General features: G+C 44.1%; 2 protein-coding genes across 8 annotated transcripts; one reads left to right on the top strand and one right to left on the bottom strand.

The window, feature by feature from the left end:
* On the top strand, positions 1-19,961 carry LOC115133603 (solute carrier family 2, facilitated glucose transporter member 4-like). Its single transcript, XM_029667014.2, has 11 exons — positions 1-451; positions 4,434-4,529; positions 10,605-10,765; positions 13,156-13,280; positions 13,514-13,629; positions 14,005-14,167; positions 14,421-14,608; positions 16,199-16,303; positions 16,708-16,809; positions 18,038-18,241; positions 18,403-19,961. The coding sequence occupies exons 1-11, from the start codon at positions 419-421 to the stop codon at positions 18,625-18,627; spliced, it is 1,518 nt and encodes a 505-aa protein (XP_029522874.1). The 5' UTR covers positions 1-418; the 3' UTR covers positions 18,628-19,961.
* Positions 19,962-20,051: 90 nt separating this feature from the next.
* On the bottom strand, positions 20,052-24,910 carry LOC115133610 (Y-box-binding protein 2-A-like). 7 transcript variants are annotated; one of them, XM_029667028.2, is made up of 9 exons: positions 24,789-24,910; positions 23,427-23,490; positions 23,202-23,235; positions 22,888-22,989; positions 22,359-22,592; positions 21,834-21,928; positions 21,481-21,697; positions 21,233-21,382; positions 20,936-21,068 (listed from the first exon to the last, which is right to left on the bottom strand). In XM_029667028.2, the coding sequence occupies exons 1-9, from the start codon at positions 24,865-24,867 to the stop codon at positions 21,033-21,035; spliced, it is 1,011 nt and encodes a 336-aa protein (XP_029522888.1). In that variant the 5' UTR covers positions 24,868-24,910; the 3' UTR covers positions 20,936-21,032. The 7 variants fall into 7 exon arrangements, with proteins under 7 accessions (XP_064877998.1, XP_064877997.1, XP_029522892.1 ...); XM_029667030.2 differs by having other exon boundaries at positions 22,900-22,989; positions 24,789-24,907; XM_029667029.2 differs by having other exon boundaries at positions 21,834-21,916; positions 24,789-24,906.
* Between the last annotated feature and the right edge of the window lie 845 nt (positions 24,911-25,755).

The raw sequence follows: 25,755 nt of genomic DNA, 5'->3' as shown, positions 1-25,755 counted from the left end.
GCTTCCGTCTCACCCCAAAAGACGACCTCTGTGACAGGCCTTCAAGAGTAGGGGGCGGCTAAAACGCCCTGCCGTCGCCCCTCGTTCCCTCCGCACCTTCTCTCCGTCGTTTGAAAATACCAAGAGTTGTGCGCCGGTGTACTGATGTCATTATATGCAAACTGGACCCAGACGCTCCACAAACTTCAAAGAGAGGACACGTTAAACATTTAGAACTATCGCCACATCGTCCGTTTTCACTTTGGTTCCAGTTTTTGTCTTGGGTTTTACTCTTCCTTTCGACTTCTAATACAAGTACCAGGTTTATTGTCCTTATTCCAATTGAGTTTTTTTCACGTGGTGTCCAGTTGGGATAGCGCGCGGGGGAGCGGGACACAACTGTCACCGACTGTAATCTGTGTCTCGCGCTGTCAAAGACATGCCGTCTGGGTTTCAGCAACTCGGAGGGGAGGTAATCTAAACAACACTCGTTTTTATAAGAAAATAGTTGATTTGCAATAAGTAAATTGCAATTAAATGTTTTCATGCGCACTAACACTGAGTAGCCTATGATGGATGAAGTATAATTTACTCACTATTGACACTGATTTTCAATAGTCTAGCCCATGTCTCTGCATAATGTGTGATTTAAAATGTATATTGTGTTGTTTAAAACCTTTTTCTACGACTGTAAAAGCATAATTATCAATTTATCTATTCATCAAATTATACATGTATTGTTTATATTTTATAATCCAAGTTGTAGGCTCTCATTAGGAAAAAGAAAAATCGATCACGCACTCTTATCCGAATCTATATATATATATATATAAGTATCTCTATCTGTTTATTCTCATCCTCCTCTGAGTGCATGATCGATTTTTTTTTTCACCTGACAAAATAACTGGTCTGCCATTGGCATTGAATCATGCTGGGCACACACTGGTTGAATCAACGTTGTTTCAATGTAATTTCGCATGTGCATACAATGATGACAATGATGACTCCATCCAAGCAAACGGTCACTAATATCACTGCAGAATCTTGTGATCTATGACGTGGTTCACAACAACATGGTTGACCAAAATAAGGACAGAGCAACCGCTGTTTGTTAGTGTCAGTCAAATATAACAAGATAAGAAACGACATAGTGTTTCTATTGAGAGTGAAATTAAATTTGACATTTTGGGCTATTAGAATAATTATAACAATTGCTATTCATATATTAAACAAAACATAATGTTCTATTTTCTGACAAAATTGACAAAACATAAAGTCAACCTTTATTTTGGACATGAGAGCCCGTAGTTTTATTGGTCCTATATAGTGACCTTGATCAGCAGAGAGAAGAGCGTGCTTACTGATCAGGGCTGAGATGAATATGGGTTGGTTGGTAGATCACCCAGTACAACCTGTACCTTGTTCCTTCCCACAGCTGACGCCAACAAGGTTACTGACACTTCAATTCAAAACCATTCTTCTTAGACTTACTAGGATTTCAACATCGTTGAGGTATTCTTTCTTTTCATGATTGGTGGCACAATAGCAAAAAACACATCACCAAACTGTTATATCAAAATGCCGGTACGTTTAAATTGGTTGCTGATGACAGAATCTGAGACAGTGAGAAACAATATTATCTTGCCTTGACCTCAACTCTGTCCCATTTGTTTCTGTCTTTCCCAATATGTTCTACATATGCAGGCTACAGTTGACATGTTGTGAAGCACGTTCTGTGAAGTGAAATAGAGCGTGTCTCTTGCCTTTAGACTAGAAATGTTTTCTTTGTTGTACGATGTGGGACGCAGACACACACACACACACACACACACACACACACACACACACACACACACTTTCCCTTTGTTTTGCTTTATTTTGACAAAACACAGCTTATCTGGAGACTCAACACAGCAAGGTTACAGCAACACAGACAGACACACCCTGACACAAACTCAACCAGGTGTATAACACACATTGGGACATTTATTAATGAACCGTTTTACCATGTCTCAGAATAGAATAGTACAGACAAGAACATCATGCGTAGAATATTGTAGAATAGAACTATGTCCTCTGACGGGAACTGCTTGCAGTCTTGTTTAGTTGAAACAAAACAGTAAACACTCCATGTATATGTTTTTATTAATAACATATTGATAACATTTTTGGAGAAGAAACTGTCAACCCTATCTAGCTATGATAGGATGTGAAGTAACGGTGCATTGCAGCCCATGTTTAACTAATGTGAACTCAGTGGTATGTTGTGAAGGCTTGTGGAGCCAGTCAGCTTTCTGTGTTGAAGGTAAACAGATGTAAACAGTAGGAAGGCCTGGTCAGTCTCTCCCAGAACCCCTAGCTGTCAGTCACCGTGGCAACAGGTGCCTGTGAGATGATGGGAACTATAGGCAACTCATCGTTCACTTACCCAATAACACGATACACAGGAAAGTCCTGGACATGGCTACAAAGATCCTTTCTCATTTAGTACCACAGTTACAGTGGGGCAAAAAAGTATTTAGTCAGCCACCAATTGTGCAAGTTCTCCCACTTCAAAATATGAGAGAGGCCTGTAATTTTCATCATAGGTACACTTCAACTATGACAGACAAAATGAGGAAAGAAAATCCAGAAAATCACATTGTAGGATTTTTAATGAATTTATTTGCAAATTATGGTGGAAAATAAGTATTTGGTTACCTACAAACAAGCAAGATTTCTGGCTCTCACAGACCTGTAACTTCTTCTTTAAGAGGCTCCTCTGTCCTCCACTCGTTACCTGTATTAATGGCACCTGTTTGAACTTGCTATCAGTATAAAAGACACATGTCCACAACCTCAAACAGTCACACTCCAAACTCCACTATGGCCAAGACCAAAGAGCTGTCAAAGGACACCAGAAACAAAATTGTAGACCTGCACCAGGCTGGGAAGACTGAATCTGCAATAGGTAAGCAGCTTGGTTTGAAGAAATCCACTGTGGGAGCAATTATTAGGAAATGGAAGACATACAAGACCACTGATAATCTCCCTCGATCTGGGGCTCCACGCAAGATCTCACCCTGTGAGGGTCAAAATGATCACAAGAACGGTGAGCAAAAATCCCAGAACCACACGGGGGGACCTAGTGAATGACCTGCAGAGAGCTGGGACCAAAGTAACAAAGCCTACCATCAGTAACACACTACGCCGCCAGGGACTCAAATCCTGTAGTGTCAGACATGTCCCCCTGCTTAAGCCAGTACATGTCCAGGCCCGTCTGAAGTTTGCTAGAGAGCATTTGGATGAACCAGAAGAAGATTGGGAGAATGTCATATGGTCAGATCAAACCAAAATAGAACTTTTTGGTAAACACTCAACTCGTCGTGTTTGGAGGACAAAGAATGCTGAGTTGCATCCAAGAACATCATACCTACTGTGAAGCATGGGGGTGGAAACATCATGCTTTGGGGCTGTTTTTCTGCAAAGGGACCAGGACGACTGATCCATGTAAAGGAAAGAATTAATGGGGCCATGTATCGTGAGATTTTGAGTGAAAACCTCCTTCCATCAGCAAGGGAATTGAAGATGAAACGTGGCTGGGTCTTTCAGCATGACAAGGATCCCAAACACACCGCCCGGGCAACAAAGGAGTGGCTTCGTAAGAAGCATTTCAAGGTCCTGGAGTGGCCTAGCCAGTCTCCAGATCTCAACCCAATAGAAAATCTTTGGAGGGAGTTGAAAGTCCGTGTTGCCCAGCAACAGCCCCAAAAACATCACTGCTCTAGAGGAGATCTGCATGGAGGAATGGGCCAAAATACCAGCAACAGTGTGTGAAAAGCTTGTGAAGACTTACAGAAAACATTTGACCTCTGTCATTGCTAACAAAGGGTATATAACAACGTATTGAGATAAACTTTTGTTATTGACCAAATACTTATTTTCCACCATAATTTGCTAATAAATTCATAAAAAATCCTACAATGTGATTTTCTGGATTTTTTTTCTCATTTTGTCTATCATAGTTGAAGTGTACCTATGATAAAAATTACAGGCCTCTCTCATCTTTTTAAGTGGGAGAACTTGCACAATTGGTGGCTGACTAAATACTTTTTTTACCCCACTGTATATATAGTGGATATTAGAGAGGTGTGTCTGGAGGGATGTGGGGTCTGTTTGTGCGTGTGTGTGTCTGCATGTGTGTAGTTTTGGCCTTTACTAAGACAGGAGAGTTCCCAAAATATAGAGGCTTGTAAACAGTCTAGACCATGGTCATCTTACAACAGCAGTTTCGTCATTGTCTGTGTATGGACATGACATTGTCTGTGTATGGACATGACATTGTCTGTGCAACAAACCATACCTTTCTAGATGGTCCATCTTCTCCACATCCTTCACACAATCTCTTTGTTGAACAACCACACAATTGCATCATGGTAACAGTGAGGTGTTGTGTTCTTGTGTGTGCTCTACAGACGGTGACTGGAACCCTTGCTCTCTCAGTGTTCACTGCTGTATTGGGTTCCTTTCAGTTTGGGTACAACATAGGTGTCATCAACGCTCCTCAGAAGGTAAGACCGACTTGCACTCATCAACCAGAGCTATTGATACAGAGTTCTGCAAATTGGGATTTAGAATTTCCTATAGATGCCATGTTTGCACCAAAAGTGTTATCATGAAACATGGGTCTGCAAACATAGATGCTAGTGCCAGAACCATGGTTCTCAGACGGTTGCATACTTAAGTGTAATACACTTCAAAACCAGGTGAGACGGTTCAGCATCGGAATAACTGTTAACCAAGAACTCTTCAATGTGTTGTCTCATTTCATTTCACACACTGATAGGGGAGTGTGGCTGCAAAACTACCTGAGACAGGTAGTGAGTTGGCATTTACACAGATGTCCCCTTGATTCCACCCATCTAAGCTCAGTCTCGCCGTTTCAACTGATAAAGGGCAGCGACTGAAAACAGCTCCCTGTGCTCTATGAGTGAGTCAAAGAGAGTTGCTGTTTAAGAACCGGCCTGGGAATTAATACCTCTAGCATGACCTTTTCTAAAACCGATTATTGTTGTTGTTTTCACTAAGGACCAGGTACACTACATGGCCAAAAGCATGTGGACACCTGCTCGTCGAATGTCTCATTCCAAAATCATGGGCATTAATATGGAGTTTGTCCCCCCTTTGCTGCTATAACAGCCTCCACTCTTCTGGGAAGGCTTTCCACTAGATGTTGGAACACTGCTACGGGGACTTGCTTCAGCCACAAGAGCATTAGTGAGGTTGGGCACTGATGTTGGGCGATTAGGTCCTGGCATCGGTCAAACCCAGACTCATTCGTCAGACTGCCAGATGGTGAAGCGTGATTCATCCCGCCAGAGAACTCGTTTCCACTGCTCCAGAGTCTAATGGCGGCGAGCTTTACACTACTCCAGCCGACGCTTGGCATTGTTCATGGTGATCTTAGGCTTGTGTGCGGCTGCTCGGCCATGAAAACCCATTTCATGAAGCTCCCGACGAACAGTTCTTGTGCTGACGTTGCTTCCAGATGCAGTTTGGAACTTGGTAGTGAGTGTTGCAACCGAGGACAGACAATTTTTACTCGCTACGCCTTTCAGCATTCGGCGGTCCCGTTCTGTGAGCTTGTGTGGCCTACCACTTCGCAGCTGAGCCATTGTTGCTCCTAGACGTTTCCACTTCACGATAACAGCACTTACAGTTGACCGGGGCAGCTCTAGCAGGGCAGAAATGTGCCAAACTGACTTGCTGGAAAGGTGGCATCCTATGATGTTCCTATGACGTAAGGCCATTCTACTGCCAATGTTTGTCTATGGAGATTGCATAGCGGTGTGCTCTATTTTATACACCTGTCAGCAACGGGTGTGGCTGAAATGCCGAATCCACTCATTGTATATATAGTGAATTTGTACACCATAGGTTGACTTTCACAGTGCAGTACAGTCTATGGGACGGTTTCCTGGACACAAACTAAGACTAGTCCTGGACTAAAAAACATTCTCAATGGAGTTCTCCATTGAAAGCTATTTCTAATCTAATCTAGCCTAATCTGTGACTGGAAAACAAGCCCTATGTGTTTTGAAAGCAACATCCTAATGTTAGTACAAACAATTATGTATTGAAACTTGGTCGATGAGAGAGAGAGAGAGAGAGAGAGAGAGAGAGAGAGAGAGAGAGAGGGGGGGAATAGAGAGAGGGGGAATAGAGAGTGAGAGAGAGAGAGAGGGGGAATATAGAGAGAGAATAGAGAGAATAGAGAGAGAGAGAGAGAGAATAGAGAGAATAGAGAGAGAGAGGGGGGGAATAGAGAGAGAGAGAGAGAGAGAGAGAGAAAGGGGGAATAGAGAAAGAAAAGAGGTAAAGGGGGAATAGAGAGAGTGAGGATGTACTTTTAGAGAATAGGAGATGGACAAAGAGAGAGCGAGGAAGAAATAGATTGGATGCAAGAGAGGGAAAGATCAGAAAGAGCGAGGGGTGTCCAGGGGAACATCTGAGTAATGTCAACACCAGGGGGTGTGTGCACCACATGCTGCATGACGAAACACACAGCGTTGCCAAAAATACCCACCATCCTCACCTCTCCTCAGCTCTCATCCCCCTTATCCCCCCTCATCATCCCTCACCCCCCCTCACCACTCCTTCCAATCCTCACCCCTCATCATCCCTCAACCCTCATCCCCCTCCTCACCCATCATCCCCTTTTCACCTCTCATCCTCTCCTCACACCTCATCCCCTCCTCACCCTCATCCCCTCCTCACCTCTCATCCTCTCCTCACCCCTCATCCCCTCCTCACCCTCATCCCCTTCTCACCCCTCATCCCCTCCTCACCCATCTACCCCCTCCTCACCCATCTACCCACTCCTCACCCCTCCTCACCTCTCATCCTCTCCTCACCCCTCATCCCCTACTCAACCCTTACCCCTCACCACCCCCTCACCCCTCCTCCCCTTACCCATCTACAAGCCTTCACAATTCACACATCTATTTACCCCCTCCATTGCCCCCCCCCATCTCAGGTATCCTTCACAGCTGAGGGGTGCAATTGGAGGCAGAGGGGTTTAAGGCAGTGATTCTGGTGTCATGGGAAAAAGGGGCTATTTTGGGCTTTGGGGGGGCGAAACTCACAAGGTTTGCAGAGGGTTCATGCCGAGACAGAGTCAAGGGCAGATGGTGTCGTGTTCGGAGTGGGACACTACATAGTGCACGTCCAGTACAGCCTCCTGAACCATATAGATATAGTTAGATGCTCTCGCTGCTGTCTAGACATTCCCTTAGATTCACTATCCTAAAGCCCCCTTCTCGTAAAATGTGTTAGTCGGGGTTGGGTCATGGGGTTTTGATGTGGAAGTGGCATATGTCAGAACATATATCTGGTAATTACTAATATAGAGAATATATTGGAACATATGTTAGCTACCATACATCAAATCCACTGAATGTACCAAACATTAAGAACACCTACCTAATATTGACTTTCACCCCCCTTTGCCCTCAGAACAGCCTCAATTTGTCAGGACATGGACTCCACATGGTGTTGAAAGCGTTCCACAGGGATGCTGGCCCATGTTGACTCCAACGCCTCCCACAGTTGTGTCAAGTTGGCTGGATTTCCTTTGGGTGGTGGACCATTCTTGATACACATGGGAAACTGTTGAGCGTGAAAAACCCAGCAGCCTTGCGGTTCTTGACACAAACCGGTGCGCCTGGCACCTACTACCATACTCCAAAATCTTTATTCTTGCCCATTCACCCTCCTAATTGCACACATACACAATCCATGTCTCAATTGTCTCAAGGCTTAAAAATCCTTCTTAAACCTGTTTCCATCCCTTCATCTACACTGATTGAAGTGGATTTAATAAATGACATCAATAAGGGATCATAGCTTTCACCTGGATTCACCTGGTCAGTCAATGTCATGGAGAGAGCACATTATATCAAATGTAGCATTGTTTCATGCTGCATATATTGCATTGTGGGTATACAGCAGTATCATTCAAGTGTTAGTACCTGTATTTAGATACAGCCAGTGAGTGAGTCAGACAGAGGAACTTACTTGGAGTCAGTGAGTTGTGTTTTAGAGGGGCCTTACAACCGACGTGGCTCCTCTGGTCATGAGTCTCGGTCCCTTGACACTCTTAACTCAGAGTGTCAAAACTTTGACCCCTGTGCCATCTATTTACCAGGCGAAACCCTCAGGCCCAAAGCAACCTTTAGACTGAACTGACATCTATTTGTGTTAAATGACAGTTTAGTCACTTAGCAGACTCTCTTATCCAAAGTGACTTACAGGAGCAATTAGGGTTAAGTGTCTTGTTCAAGGACACACCAAGATATTTTTCGGGGGTTACTGGTCCAACACTCTTAACTGCTAGGCTACCTGCCTAGGTAAGGGATTAATGAGTAGGAAGTTAGTCATATTGGCAGGCAAGAGGCACAGAGTTTTGGGTTGTGGTTATAGCTGGCCTGCACAGAACAGTTTGTCCTAGTATTCACACAAAGCATATCTCTCTCTGTTCCATTACCAAAGTGTTTATCTCAAGGAACAAGTAACACTTTGTGAGGCCTCGCATACACTTACTACCTAGATTCAGTATATGTTTCCCATGCCATCCCACTAGGCACAAAATGGTTGAATTAACATTGTTTCAACGTAATTTGTCAATGTATTGTGACGTGGAATCTATGTAGAAAATACATTGGATTTGTAAAAAAGTAATCAACTTGTTTTGAGGGTAAAATTTTAACCACGGGATTATGTCATCATAGTAACAAAATGTCTACGTACATATTTTTACCCTTGTATACAATATGTTGAATTTGTACCTTTAAAACAACATCAGATCGTCAACGTTATAACCATTATCATAAAAGAAGCAGCTTAAAACCTAAATAGGACTAGGGTTTCAAGCTTTGGTTGATTTCAAATGTTATGATATTTAGTTACATTAAATTGTGTTTGGTTGTCAACACAACCAAATATTAACATTTGAAGGAGCTGTATCTTCTGCTTGGATAGTTCCTTCTGTACCACTGACTTAGTCTGGCTTTAATTCCAGTTTGTCTACAAATGAATAATTAATATGTTTTATTCAGGTATCCATCTCAGGAATTGGACTAAGGGCCTCCTGAGTGGTGCAGCGGTCTAAGGCATTGCAGTGCTAGGGGCTTCACTACAGACCCGGGTTCAATCCCAGGCTGTGTAGCAGCCAGCCTTGACTGTGAGATGGTGTGCAATTGGCCCAGTGTCATCTGGGTTAGGCTAGGGTTTGGCCGGCAGAGAAGTCCTTGTCTCATCGTGACTCCTTGTGGTGGGCTAGGCGCATGCAGGATGACTCGGTTGACAGTTGTACAGTGTTTCCTCTGACACATTGGTGCAGCTGGCTTCAGGGTTAAGTGAGCAGTGTGTCATGAAGCTTGGCAGGGTTGTGTTTTGGAGGACGCATGGCTCTCAACCTTCGCCTCTCCCAAGTCCGTATGGGAGTTGTAGCGATGGGACAAAACTGTAACTACCAATTGGATATCACAAAAAAGAATAGGATCAAACTTTATTTACAGTTGGAATTGATTTAGTTGCGATGGATACCTGAATCCAACATATCAATGATTAATTTGTAGACAAACTGGAATTAAAGCCAGACTAAGTCAGTGGTACAGATGGAACTATCCAAGCAGAAGATACATCTCTATCAAATGTTGATATTTGGTTGTGTTGACAACCAAACACAATTCAGTATAACTTTTGAAATATAATAAATAGCCTATTAACTTGTTGACAAGTTAACTAATTATAAATTGGATTCACGTCTCCAACTCAACCAAAAATATATGTTCAAGGATGGGATTAAGCCAGTTGCTCTGATGCAACTATCCATGCAGTAGATATATCTCCTTTAAATGTTAATATTTGGTTGCCTTGTCAACCAAACACAGTTCACTATTACTTTTGTAATACAGTAAGTCGTGCATGTTCAAGATAGCATGCATAGGTTGTCGCAGGTCTGTGGAGATCTTCACAATGGCTGTAATAACCTACACAGAATCTCGAACTGCAATCCAGGTCATTTGGTTCCGCTGTTCGTTGAAACACAATGGAATGTAGGTTGTAATTTCATTGATCAACGTCTCAACCAAATATTATCCACTCTGAAATTATTTTTTAAAAATTAACTAGGCGTGTCAGTTAAGAACAAATTCTTATTTACAATGTCGGCCTACCCCCGCCAAACCCCAACGATGCTGGGCCGGTTTATGGGACTCCCAATCACAGCCAGATGTGATTCAGCCTGTATTTGATCCAGGGACTGTAGTGACACCTCTTGCATTGACATGCAGTGCCTTAGACCGCTGTGCCACTCGGGAGCCCAAAATGCAGGAATCAAACCAACAACTCTGGTGTTGTAAGGAAGCACAACGCTCCAACCAACTAAAGAAATGTTATCTTTGTTATCTTGACAACATTGTTGTCTTCCTAACTTGGTCCCAGATCAGTTTGTGTCTTACCAACTCCTATGATCACTGTTATGCTGGGACAGCACAAACAGACCTGGGACTAGACTATAGTCTTCCTAAGGAAAAAATATTAGCTCTATCAAATGTCTCATATTTCTTCTCCTGCCTGTCCAGATCATTGAAGCGGACTACAACGCTACATGGGTGCATCGGTATGGAGAGCCCATCCCCAGCAGTACCCTCACAACCCTTTGGTCCCTGTCCGTAGCCATCTTCTCTATAGGCGGTATGATCTCCTCCTTCTGTGTGGGCGTCATCTCAGAGTGGCTGGGGAGGTAGGAGAGATGATACACACATGTATGCATGCGGGAGCGGACACACAGACACACACTCACCCACAGAATGCACATATGCACACAAGTACAAGCACACACACACAAGCACACACACACACTTGTAAATATCATAGCACATGTGTTTTTTATTTTGCATAGATGTAGAGGTATATAAACAGATGTATTCACTTTCTCACAGACTTAGGGCTAGTATGTACACACATAGACCTACACACTGATACACCCACCTAATGCATAGTTGTCAGCACTCCTGAGTGTCACAGTGGTCTAAGGCTCTGCATCTCAGTGCTTGAGGCATTATTACAGACACCCTGGTTCAAATCCAGGCTGTATCGTAACCGGCTGTGATTGGGAGTCCTATAGGGCAGTGCACAATTGGCCCAGTGTCATCTGGGTTTGGCTGGTGTAGGCCGTCATTGTAAATAAGAATTTGTTCTTAACTGACTTGCCTAGTTAAACCAAGCTGGTTCCCCATAGATAGTGTCAGTCAGTTAGATCCAACATGGTTCCCCATAGATTATGTCAGTCAGTTAGATCCAACATGGTTCCCCCATAGATTATGTCAGTCAGTTAGATCCAACATGGTTCCCCATAGATTATGTCAGTCAGTTATATCCAACATGGTTCCCCATAGATAGTGTCAGTCAGTTAGATCCAACATGGTTCCCCATAGATTATGGCAGTCAGTTAGATTCAACATGGTTCCCCTTAGATAGTGTCAGTCAGTTAGATCCAACATGGTTCCCCATAGATTATGTCAGTCAGTTAGATCCAACATGGTTCCCCTTAGATAGTGTCAGTCAGTTAGATCCAACATGGTTCCCCATAGATTATGGCAGTCAGTTAGATTCAACATGGTTCCCCATAGATAGTGTCAGTCAGTTAGATCCAACATGGTTCCCCATAGATTATGTCAGTCAGTTAGATCCAACATGGTTCCCCATAGATAGTGTCAGTCAGTTAGATCCAACATGGTTCCCCATAGATAGTGTCAGTCAGTTAGATCCAATGTGGTTCCCTATGGATAGTGTTAGCAAATCAAACTTGTCACATGCTTTGTAGACTAACAATGAAATGCTTACTTATGGGCCCTTCCCAACAATGCAGTGAGAAATATATAGGAAAAACAGTGGGAGTGACTGTGTCAGTCAGATCCAACATGGTTCCCTATGGATAGTGGGAGAAAGTGTTACTGGGCAGGGTTGTGTTATTAGGCAGTGGCTCAACTCAGTTTCCTATTGTAACCCAAGCCGGGATGTTATCTGGACACAGACCCAGAGCCCTCTGTGATTGAAAGGGGATCCCAATGGAGTAGAGTGGGAGTAAGAAAGCCGGAGCCGGTCTTTCCCCCTAGACTTAAGTTTCTCATGGTGGGCAAACTTACAGATTGTCCCTTTAAGTCTATCAAAAGTGTGCAAGTTTGAGCATGTGTCCATTTTTTTTATCATCATGAATTAGACAGACTTTTATTCCATAGGCTGGGATCCGCACTATGCAGCTGTTGCAAGAACACATTTTTCTGGCTGTCCACTGGTTTCAAAAGCAAAGAGTGATAGGCAGCTTAAACTTCTTGGATTCAACCATCAACTATACATTTAGATTTGCGAACAGCCATCCACAACAACCACAATCCATAAATCGCAAATAGCTAAATGAGAGAGCAGCAGTGTGATTCACATCAATGCACTATGTAGATATCAATACTAAGTGATACCCGTATAGCCGTAGACTACACCACTGCTGTCATCCTTACCTCCAAGCGTTTATTTAAGTTGGACAGTCATTGGATGCCGACAGCAGTCGCACCATTGGACTGTAGCCTACAAAAGCCTATTCCTGCTCTTTTCCCACGATCCATCAAACACATTTGGTGTGTCATCATAGTGGTCTCTGACTTGTGGTCAGACTCGCTCAGGTGGAACAAACTTAAACTCGTGCCTTTTTTCAATTCTGATTTGAATGTCATTGAGAAAAGTATCAAACATCCTTTCTGAATCTAAAAGTAATTATTGAGGTAATCATCTAGTTTTTCAAAAGAATCTGTAATCTGATTACAATATTTTTGCTTGTAATGTAACGGATTACAGTTTTTTGTAATCCCTTACTTGTACTCCCCAACCCTGCCTGTGACACTTTCTCCTATGACACTTTGTAACATGGATATATCAGCAGAGGCATTATCTCTGTTTTGTGATCTGCCATTAAGAGGCTAAATGCCGGAATTGTCGAAGACCTGTTCTTATACTGTCTAACTGCCAGAACACACACTACTCACAAATATCAATTGTATATCTGCAAACCAACAACTAATAACATATTTACTTCTAGTATACCAATGATAACTAATATATTTCTCTTTATTCTGACAGGAGGAAAGCCATGCTCATTAACAACTTGTTTGCCTTCATCGGAGGAGGTTTGATGGGCATGGCCAAGATCAGCAGGTCCTTCGAGATGATGATTCTGGGACGATTCGTCATCGGTGCATACTGTGGTCAGCACTCATCCTGCAGATTGACTATCTCAGAAATGTGTTTTGATGTGGTTTAATGCTGTTTGAATGGCTTTTCAGTGGTGCAGTTGTAGACAGACTATATTGTTTTCTATGGTTGTAGATGAACAGTACTGACCAGTGAAATAGTTCATTGGAACCACTATCTCTGCTCGGTTTTCTCCACACCTTGGCGTACCAGTTTCTGAATTGGAGCCTCATTCTCTTTCTCCCAGGATTGGCATCGGGGCTGGTGCCCATGTATGTGGGTGAGATAGCCCCTACCAGTCTGCGAGGGGCATTGGGCACGCTCCACCAGCTGGCTATCGTCACAGGGATTCTCATGGCACAGGTACAGCTCTCAGACCACACAATATTTTTTTCTCTACAGGCCAGAGAATGGTGTTTGTTCTCCACAACACATCTATCTGAACAAGTATTAAAGTAGTCAACTTCTCTCTCCTTCCTCCTCTCTCTCTCTCTCTCTCTCTCTCTCTCTCCTTCCTTCCTTCCCCTCTCTCTTTCACTCTCTCTTTCACTCTCTCCTCTCTCTCTCTCTCTCTCTCTCCTTCCTCCTCTCTCTCTCTCTCTCTCTCTCTCTCTCTCTTCTTCCTTCCTTCCTTCCCCTCTCTCTTTCGCTCTCTCTCTCTCTTTCCTCCCTCTCACTCTCTCTCTCTCTGCTTTCCTTTCCTCTCTCCCTTTCTCCCCCTTCCTACCTTTTCCTTAGGTCCTGGGTCTGGAGTCTTTGCTGGGCAGTGAGGAGTTGTGGCCAGTGCTGGTGGGTGTGACCGTTCTGCCCACTGTCCTGCAGATGGTGCTGCTGCCCTTTTGCCCCGAGAGCCCCCGTTTCCTCTACATCATCCGTTCCCAGGAGCACCACGCCAAGAGCGGTGAGGATCCAGTCACGACCATGTACCAGGACACTCTGATGGCCTCTTTTGCTTGTCTCCTTTCTCTGTCTCTTTTTCTTTCTGGATGAACGGAGAGGACCACAAGCAGAACAGGGGCAGGGTTTGAATAACAGGGGGGCTAGGGAGTCTGGGCAACCCCAGAACAAGTCAGCCTCCCCCACCACACACACACACTCTGAAACCCATCTGAAGTTATATTCTCAGCCTGATTCTCATTCCCACTCATCCCTAGGCTTGAGGAGGCTGACGGGGAGACAGGAAGTGGGGGATATGCTGGCAGAGATGAAGGAGGAGAAGAGGAGGATGGACATGGAGAGGAAGGTGTCCATCGCAGAGCTCTTCCGCTCCCCCATGTACCGGCAGCCCATCATCATCGCCATCCTACTGCAACTCTCACAACAGCTGTCCGGGGTGAACGCTGTGAGTACTAGAGGGAGGAGAGTGGGGAAGAGTGTGTGTGTGTGTGTGTGTGTGTGTGTGTGTGTGTGTGTGTGTGTGTGTGTGTGTGTGTGTGTGTGTGTGTGTGTGTGTGTGTGTGTGTGTGTGTGTCTAAGGATCTTTGTAGCCGTGTCTAGGACTTTATTGTGTGATTGGGTGATTGAACGCTGAGTACCATATAGTTCCCATCATCTCACAGGCACCTGTTGCCACGGTGACTGACAGCTAGGGGTTCTGGGAGAGACTGACCAGGCCTTCCTACTGTTTACATCTGTTTACCTTCAACACAGAAAGCTGACTGGCTCCACAAGCCTTCACAACATACCACTGAGTTCACATTAGTTAAACATGGGCTGCAATGCACCGTTACTTAGTTCATATCTTATCATAGCTAGATAAGGTTGACAGATTCTTCTCCAAAAATGTTATCAATATGTTATGTTATTAATACAAACATATACACTGAGTATACCAAACATTAGGACCACCTTCCTAATATTGAGTTGCACCTCAGAACGGCCTCAACTCGTCGGGCCATGGACTTTACAAGGTGTCAGAAGTGTTCCACAGGGATGCTGGCCCATGTTGACTCAAATGCTTCCCACGGTTGTGTCAAGTTGGCTGGATGTCCTTTGGGTGGTGGACCATTCTTGATACACATGGGAAACTGTTGAGTGTGAAAAACTTGGCAGCGTTGTTGTTCTTGGCATATTCAAACTGGTGCGCCTGGCACATACTACCATACTCCGTTCAACGGAACTTCAATATTTAGTCTCACCCTCTGAATGGCACACAAACACAATCAATGTTCCAATTGTCTCAAGGCTTAAAACTCCTTCTTTAGCCCGTCTCCTCCCCTTTATCTACACTGATTGAAGTGGATTCAACAGGTGACATCAAAAAGGGATCATAGCGTTCAACTGACTACACAAAACATTAGGAACACCTGCTCTTTCCATGACAGACTGACCAGGTGATTCCAGTTGAAAGCTATGATCCCTTTTTGGTGTCACCTGTTGAATCCACTTGAATCAGTGTAGATAAAGGGGAGGAGACGGGCTAAAGAAGGAGTTTTAAGGCTTGAGACATGGATTGTGTATGTGTTTACTCTTTTGTTTTATTTGAACTAAACAAGAATGTGCCAAGCAGTACGTGCCAGAGGACATAGTTCTGTTCTACAATATTCTACGCATTATGTTCTGGTCTGTACTATTCTATTCTGAGACATGGTAAAATGGTTCATTAATAAATGTCCCAATGTGTGTTATACACCTGGTTGAGTTTGTGTCAGGGTGTGTCTGTCTGTGTTGCTGTAACCTTGCTGTGTTGAGTCTCCAGATAAGCTGTGTTTTGTCAAAATAAAGCAAAACAAAGGGAAAGTGTGTGTGTGTGTGTTCAAACTCTTCCACAGTCAATCCTCTTTGGCCATTTTCACAATTTGAATCAATGTTAGAATGGACAATTCCACCGTTACACAAACCATATTGCCTTTCGGCACATATTTGGTCAGTATTACTCAAAAAGCTGGACCACGTTCCTTGACCAACTGTCTTCTATTTCTCTCCTGTCCAGATCTTCTACTACTCCACCAGTATCTTCCAGAAGGCAGGGGTCCAGAGTCCTGTCTACGCCACTATAGGAGCCGGCGTGGTCAACTGTGCCTTCACCGTGGTCTCGGTACGCTTGCAAGGTCCTGTAACCAGGCACCTCCATTACTGTTTAACTCTTCACCTTTATCACTGAACAAAGAAGATAACGTAGTGAGTCGACCCAACCTAGACTTTCCCCTCCAAATCGGCCAGAGTTGGGTTGCCAGGTCATGATTTGTTTTTTTTAATGTTATTGATTGGGTTGAGGGTTGATCTTTGATTTTAAAATGCAAACTTCTTAAGCCATCGCTTTTGTGTTTCCATCCTGTAGAAAGCCCCTACATAAAGATTGGAGAATTCCTTAGGCAAACGCCAGTTGGAAAATTCAGACCGAATCATCTGCAAAGTTTTTCCTCAATTAGAAATGAGCGAGCATGACACGGACCTGTTGTTACTGACCTGTTTGTCACCTTGTTCTTATCCAATCAACAGCTCTTCCTGGTTGAGAGGACTGGTCGCCGGACACTACACATGCTGGGCCTGTCTGGAATGTGCGGCTGCGCCATTGTCATGACAATGGCTCTCGCCCTATTGGTCAGTTCCAAACGAATACCAACAAGCTCATTAAGCCATTAACATATTATCATAATGGCAACTTTGGTGGACTGGAATAATGTATCCATAGACATAAAATTACTACACTGAACAAAAATATAAACGCAACATGTAAAGTATTGGTCCTTGTGCTGGGGACAACAAAGATTCACTCGAAAATGTGCAGTTTTGTCTCAACATAATGCCACAGGTGTCATGTTTTGAAGGAACATGCAATTGGCATGCTGACTGCAGGAATGGCCACCAGAGCTTTTGCCAGGGAATTTAATGTTCATTTCTCTATCATCAGCCTCCTCCAACGTCCTTTTAGAGAATTTGGCAGTGCCTTCAACCGGCCTCACAACCTCAGACCACGTGTATGGTGTTGTGTGAGCGAGCGATTTGCTGATGTCAACGTTGTGAACAGAGTGCCCAATGGTGGCGATGGGGTTATGGTATGGGCAGACATAAGCTACGGACAACAAACACAATTGCATTTTATCGATGGCAATTTGAATGTGGCGAGATCCTGAGGCCCATTGTAATGCCATTCATCTGCCGCCATCACCTCATGTTTCAGCATGATAATGCACGGCCCCATGTCGCAAGGATCTGTACACAATTCATGGAAGCTGAAAATGGCCCTGTTCTTCCATGGCCTGCATGCTCATCAGACGTCACCCATTGGGCATGTTTGGAATGCTCTGGATCAACGTGTACGACAGCGTGTTCCAATTCACAACAATATCCAGGAACTTCACACAGCAAGAGGAGTGGGACAACATTCCACAGGCCCCAATCAACAGCGGATCAACTCTATGCAACGGAGATGTCGCACTGCATGTGATAAATGGTGGTCATACCAGATACTGACTGGTTTTCTGATCCATGCGCCAACCTTTTTTTCCCTTATATGAACTGTAACTCAGTAAAATCTTTGAATTTGTTGCATTGATATTTTTGTTCAGTATAGAAGGGGCCCCCTATTCATGTCAATGAGGCCATAATGGGTGGTATGACTATTTCTATGCATGTACCACAGGCAGCTGGTGGCACCTTAATTGGGGAGGACGGGCTTATAGTAATGGCTGGAATGTAATGAATGGAATGGTATTGACACATCAAACACATGATTTCCTTGTGTTTGATACCATTCCAGTCATTTGTGATCAGTCCTCCGCTCACCAGCCATGTACCTCTGGCTAAACCATCTCCTTTCGCTTGGCAGGACAGTGTTCCCTGGATGAGCTACATCAGCATGCTGGCCATCTTTGGCTTCGTGGCCTTCTTCGAGGTGGGCCCCGGGCCCATCCCCTGGTTCTTTGTGGCTGAACTCTTCTCCCAAGGCCCCAGGCCCGCTGCTATGGCCGTGGCCGGATTCGCCAATTGGACAGCCAACTTCATTATCGGCTTTGGCTTCCAATATGTTGCTGTAAGTACAGTGGTCACTGGTGTTTTGGGGGAATTTTGGGATTGTAATATAATGGATATTGATCAGTGAAGTCGATTGGATGGTGTCTGAGTTGAAATGTTGAGTGAATGAATTTCTTAAGATACATCAGTGAACATATTCCCTCCTCTCCCACTCCACAGGAGCTTTGTGGGCCATATGTCTTCCTCATCTTCGCTGCGCTCCTGCTATTCTTCCTCATCTTCACCTTCTTCCGTGTGCCGGAAACACGGGGGAAGACGTTCGACCAGATCTCCAACACCTTCAGCAAACACTCACCCGCCATGATAGATATGGACCTGGACATGGAGCTGGGAAAACGCAGCACAGAGCTGGATTACCTGGGGGAGGGGGGGAGCCTCAACTGAAGGGATCCCATAGGGCAATTGGGGAAGGTGGGCAGGAGGCCAGACAGACTGTGGGGTGGTGGGCAAGGGAAGGGGGTAGAGGAAGAGGGTAGAGGAAGAGAAATGGTACTGGGGGTGGGCTTGGGCCTCATTCCAAACATCCTTTCACCATTTATCGAGTTGCGTCTAGACATATCAAGTAGGGAAGGGGGCGTTGGCGTGTGGGTCGAGGGATAGGGAGGTGGAATCTGTTTGGGATGGGGGCCATAGTTGATGCAATAGCTGCCACTGGGAAATTACGCTAGAGTGAAAAATATTGGCAGAATCAGGGGTTGCAGGAATTGAGTCAAGGAAAAGGTTACACAACATTACTAAGCATTGCACCAACTGAATAGACGCCAGAAAGGGTGAAGGGTCAGTGGGGTGGGAGATTTATTACCAGAGCAACCCATAATGGGTGATCAGGAACTAGAATGTTTCTGAACCTTAGGCATTTACCCCACCCCCAGTGTTCATGTACAGATGGGGGTGATTTTATTCTGAGAGACTGCACAGATGTTCAAGGGAAAGAGACTTGGAGAAACTGGTATTTCTGCACTTTATCTACAAATATATGTTTTCAGAGATGGTGAGAATATGGGTGAAAAAAAAACATGTACCTTTTTACAAAGCTATGGCGTGTGGCATTGACTGAGGTATTTTATTTCTGATAAGTTAATACAAGTATCATAGCAGGCTAACCACTCCACCACTAGCAACCCACTTCAGTGTCCCTAAACTTGATTACACAAAATAGTGGACCGCTTTAACATGCGACTCAATGTACAGCCTATAGAGACTCCTTTTACAGAGGAAATCCTGTATTAAGTACTTAATGTATGCAATGTGCTGGTTTGCTTGACAAAAACTGCACAAGGATCTACAAAATACTCAAACTTCACCCACTCCCATATAGGAGTATATCTTAAGTTTCTGAATGGGACAGGGCCCCAAGTGAGCACTACTAGTATTCATTCTACTGGTTTCCAAACATAGTTGATATGGCAACAGGGCTCTGATACAGTAGCAGCCATCTGCCCCTAAACTCCTAAATGTACTGTTGAGCGACAGTCTTCATGAACATTTGTACAGGGAGGACCTGTGGCTTATGTAGTGTGGAAGAAGAAAAATATATGCAGTGTCGCGATGTGGTTCATGTGACAATTGTCCCCATTTGACAAACATGGGCATGTTGAGGACCCGACATTTCAACGAGTCATTTCTTATATTAACATCCCAAGAAGTGTCAAAACACATTAAATATACTGCAACTTAAGTCAAGTTATAGTTTAGATGAAATGTTGTTACTGGAGCTTGAGTTGAAGAAATTAAATGACCAACTTCAGTTTTACCCCACTAAATGTGATTAAAGACATTTTACTGAATAATGTGACCATACAAAGAAATGCATTGTAGTCTTTGCAAACATGATTTTTATAGACATTCTGATACTGACATTGCACATAATCTCCTCCAAACAAGCACATACAAAACCAAAAAAGTACAATATTTCTTTAAACCAGCCTCATGCCTTTATGAGGGGGGGTGGGCAGCAGCATGTTTTAGAATCTGGGGGGGGGGGGGGGGGGTCAGGTCCCAGACTGTACCACTACTCACACCTGCTTTGCTTTCATGTTATCAAACTTAAATAGAGGCTGGAGCCGCTCTAATGCTTGTGCCATTCTCAGTCAATTAAAGAACTTGCTGTGGGTTTTGTGGTTTAAATGGGCATCCAAGCAGGTTCACACTTTCTTCTAAAAATGAGTATTTTCTCAATTGTAAACACAGACAACCCACTATATCCCTTCCTCTCTTCCCCTTCTCCCATACACAGTGTGTAGACAAGTCAGGTGGGTATGTACTGTTAGATGGGGACTGCGTCTAACGGTCCATAGGACCTACAGAGCGAGACCGACAGGATGCCAAGAGGAGAGAGCCCGACATTAAAACAAAATAAACTGAATACAAAATGCCACAACTTAAAACCTCAAAACAATCAGTGGGTCCCACAGGATTTGAGTCTTCAATTGGCAACCAAATTACACCTGTAATATAGGTGGGCATTCATTGAACGCCAGAATGTCCCAAAATTATAAAGGAAACAGGAAAGGCAAAATCCACCTGGTGCTTTCAAACTCATCAAAAGACTTATGTAATTCCTCTAAAAACCCATGTAGAAAAATAACTAATTACTTAAGGAACTAAATGGTCACATACTAGTGACATCAGCTACAATATGGCCTACGATGCGGTTTTGTAGTGCAATGTAGTAGTGCAATAGGCGTAACCCAAACCCCTCCTCCACCCAACCCCTGAAAGGTTGCATCAGTTTAGCGTGGAGTCGCACCGCTTGCCTGAGGTCACGTGACACCATCTGCTCAGAGGAGTCATTCTGCCGCCACGGGAACTGTCGTGGCAGGTGCCTGGAAAGGAAGATTTAAGACTTAATTGCCATAATTACCCAAAGAATCTATATTAAAATGAGACTACATAAATTAATACCTACAGTTAGACTTCAGCAGCCAAGTTATGACCAGAAGAAACAGTAGAAAGAGAAGTACTGAGAAGACTTTGGGGTGCCTCGTACCTCTGGTGATTTGTGGATGGTTTTGGGAGAGGACTTGGGGGACATCTTGGGGGAGCCTTTAGGGGAAGACTTGGGGGAGGCCTTGACGTCAGCTGGCTTGGAGGTCTGAGGGGTGGTGCTAGGCCCCAAGGCTGGCTTCTCTGTCCCATCCTAAGATATGAACAGAGGAGAAACTTTGTCATGTAACATATTGTACAGGGAGAGGAATTTCCGGCACAACATTACATAGGCAGCACTGAGTGGCTCACTTTAGAGACAGTGTTCGACTCGGAGTTCCTCTGCCTGCGGCGGCTGAACTGTCGGCGGGGTTTCTGGCCGTCTTCATTGGCCTGCTTCCCGTTTGTCTGCTGGACCTCCTGGGCCTCCACCTCTTTCTGTCCGTCCGCTGCCTGGCCTTCCTGCCTCTCGGTGGGGGCGCTGCCATCCTGCTTACCCTCCCCAGGGGGTGGGCGAGGACGGAATGGCCTGAGAAGGTTAGGTGGCGTGGGACAAAGTCAAATGTAGAGTCAAATAGGCCTATGGGCTCAAAAAGATCCATTGACATTAAGATCCTATCCCAAATAAATCTGCCAGCAAAAGAATGCCATGTCACAAGTCTCACCTGCGGTACTGGGGCCTGAACCTGCGTGGTGGTGGCCTCTGCTGGTCGCCTTGCACTGCTCCCTCCTGTTCCCCTGACTCGCCCTGGGGAGAGAACTGATTACACAACAGATATCCACAGGATGAGGTCCAAACTTCCTCAACCCCATCCCTCCATTTGCAGACATTAAAACAAGAATATTCCTAGTAAATTAAAGTGGAAGGAAGTTGCTGGTAGGAAGTTCCATTCACCATAGGGGCGGCAGGGTAGCCTAGTGGTTAGAGCATTGGACTAGTAACCGAAAGGTTGCAAGGTCAAATCCCCGAACTGACAAGGTACAAATCTGTCGTTCTGCCCCTGAACAGGCAGTTAACCCACTGTTCCTAGGCTGTCAATGAAAATAAGAATTTGTTCTTAACTGACTTGCCTAGTTAAATAACGATTAAAAAATATTACTTTAACCATCTGTTTCTCTTCAAGTAAGTCAACATGGAGGGAAAGGAACTTTAAACTGTTGGGATGCATCTTTTCCATCCATCTACTCACCTCTCGTCCTTCCCGTCTGGGTCGGCGGGGCCTGCGTCGTCGTGGTGCGGGTCGTTCACCACCATTCTCCACTTCGCCTTCCGAGGTGGGGACAGAGGTGCCGTCACCCTTATCGTCGGGCTGAGGGCTGTGAGGGGAGGTGCGGCGGCGGCGGAAGCGACGTTTGTTGGGCGCATAGCGGCTGCCTTTCACAGGAACCCCGCTAGGCCCGGTCACGTTGGCTGCCTCAGAGCCCTGAGAGAGGGAAAGAGCTTGTTGGAGAGACATTTAAGACAATGAAATTGTTATTGAATTCTCAATGTGCAATTCAAACCGTTTTAGTGACATTGAATAGGGATAGTTCACACAATCAATATTTCCCATTCATTTGACATGTCTCCGAATGTAGAAAGCTGCACACCTTATGGCATAAAACTGAACATGGCTTACAACTAAGTCAGAGGCATGAAAAGGTCGGTCACAATTTGAATTGTGATACCTCTTTAAGGCTTGTTAATTATGGGTGATATAAAATGAAAGCCATCCTTACAGGTTTACCTACCTTGGCGGCCTCAACCACATCAAACTCCACCACCTCCCCATCTCCAACACTGCGAAGGAACTTCCTGGGGTTGTTGTTCTTGATGGCAGTCTAAACAGCAGATGGATTGGGTGATGTGATACAGGGTTGTATTCACTAGGCACCAAACAGAAGAAAGCAGACTGAAACAGTAAGGGACTACCTGAACTGGTCCAATAGGAAACCCTCCTTTTCAATTGTAGAACAGTGCGCATTAATGAATGTGACCCAGTGGTATTAAGCAGGTGTTCTTCCTGACATGGACTTAATCTTGCTGGACTTACCTGATGAACAAAGACATCTTCTTTGGTGTCGTTTCTGAGGGGGAAAAATAACATCAGCAATGACATCTCCCATCCATGACAAACCATATCCATGTTAAATTGTCAGATAGCTGTACTACGATGTGTATGCATTGTGACAAAAGTAATGCCCATTAGTGTACATTTTCCTTGCACATCAGACAAAATAAATGATTCAGGGGCACCTTCTAGCACATAACATGGTACCTGTTGATAAAGCCATAGCCATTGCGCACGTTGAACCATTTCACCGTGCCTTGGACTGCAGAGGCTGCAAAAAGAAAGTTTATTTTTTTTTTACCATTATTTTATTAGGGATTCATGCTGGGATCAAAAGGTATTTTACAGATGAGCCCTGTACACACGAAAAGTAAAACCACCATAGAAAACAGTTGTCAGTAACAGAAAGGCCCTCAGACTTTCGGATAAATACTATTCACAAATATCAAATTCAAGTCAAACCTTTAAGTCACTTGGCCATCAATGAATAGTATCTGAAGACTGAACGGGAAAATAATACATGATCATAATGTCTAAAATGTTCTCCCTTATCGCAACTTCTTTTATCAACCAAAGTACTTCAAGCTAGGCTGCAGGATATGGCATTCGCGTCAATCATTAACAATACTTGACTATAACCTACGGACTAGGGCAAGTGGGACTAGTGCTTCCTGTGAAAACAGTTAAAGTTTCGACATCGTGGTTAGTGCAATACATAATACGCCCAGTAGTTGCAACTAAAAACAGAAAGGTAATTTCCACCGATATTGGAATGTTGAATTGCAACTTCAGTCAAATAATGTGTACTACTGCGCAATGCATTGCTGAAGACATTTTATGAAAGCCCGAACGTGGCGAATAAGTACGGATAAGTGATTATTTTGATCCGAAGGACTGTCAGATGTGAAAAATCAAACTTCAATCGATGCTCAATCAATGACCTACACCTGTGAACGAATTCCCTCCGCCTTGGAAAACGTAACATCTGAAAGTGAAGTTAGAGTATTATTTTGACAGCATTAGCCTACATTCAACCACGTCGATAACTACATTTGTTTTAATTCATTTATAAAACCGAGTGCGTATAAACAGGTTGGCACATAATACCAACCGCACAAACCAGCGAGGGGTAATTTGAAAACAAGTTGTCTGCGCTTCTTGAATAATATTTATCAACATTGCTGTCATAGTCTGAGTCGATTTTTAAACCAATTATATGAAATTGTTTAAACCCCAAGTCAGTGCGTAAAATATGGACGTGGAACTCGAGAAATGATGCATTCCAAAAACTGCTTATAGGTTCAGCATAATTTGACCTGGGTGTGCAATGTGGGCTACTCCAATTGATTCACATGACCCAAGCACTACAAACTGACAAAACAATGAAAATATAGCCTACGCACTTTCTATCTACCCAATTTGTAGCCAGCTGACATCTTTTACGCATTGATTTGAAACACCTGGCCAATGTTGCTGCCTTGATAAATTCACACACATACAACACTAACGAAGTATTCAAACTTTTGTCAAGGAAGGTCTCTTCGCCACTAGTAATTATACTTTCCCTACCTAAAATGTTTCTCTCCAGCTGTGGCGGTTCTTCCACTGGTGCCAACGATGGGGCGCTCTGCTCTTCTGCGTCGGTCATACTCGCACGGATACAGATTCACAATAATGTCCCCGCAAACTTTTTATCCAGACAACCTCCCGGGATTCCCGATGTTAACCGCGCCCTCATTGGCATCGTAATAGCCAATCCAGCAATCTCATAGGCTGTGCAAGGAAGGCAATTGGAAGGGCCAAGGCTGCGAATAATGACAAGTTTGAAAGTGAAAGCAGGTAGGTAGGCCGGTGATTGACTGAATGAGGTGTTGTTATGCATGCAACCTCTCAGGACTGAACGAGCGGGCATGGCCTATATATAGGATGTACAAATGATTTTGAATGCACATAGCATAGGAAACATTAGCATAGTAAACCAAACCAAATCAAATCAAATCAAATTTTATTTGTCACATACACATGGTTAGCAGATGTTAATGCGAGTGTAGCGAAATGCTTGTGCTTCTAGTTCCGACAATGCAGTGATAACCAACAAGTAATCTAACTAACAATTCCAAAACTACTGTCTTATACACAGTGTAAGGGGATAAGGAATATGTACATAAGGATATATGAATGAGTGATGGTACAGAGCAGCATACAGTAGATGGTATCGAGTACACTATATACATATGAGATGAGTATGTAGACAAAGTAAACAAAGTGGCATAGTTAAAGTGGCTAGTGACATAAGGATGCAGTCGATGATCTAGAGTACAGTATATACGTATGCATATGAGATGAACAATGTAGGGTAAGTAACATTATATAAAGGTAGCATTGTTTAAAGTGGCTAGTGATATATTTACATCATTTCCCATCAATTCCCATTATTAAAGTGGCTGGAGTTGGGTCAGTGTCAATGACAGTGTGTTGGCAGCAGCCACTCAACCATGTGTGTTTAAAACGCAAAGTGGAATTCAGATGGCCTATC

This window comes from Oncorhynchus nerka, linkage group LG8, assembly GCF_034236695.1.
Source record: "Oncorhynchus nerka isolate Pitt River linkage group LG8, Oner_Uvic_2.0, whole genome shotgun sequence".
In the NCBI taxonomy this organism is placed as follows: Eukaryota; Metazoa; Chordata; class Actinopteri; order Salmoniformes; family Salmonidae; genus Oncorhynchus; species Oncorhynchus nerka.
The sequence above is the reverse complement of the archived record's forward strand: the minus strand, read 5'-3'. Positions and strand labels throughout refer to the sequence as shown.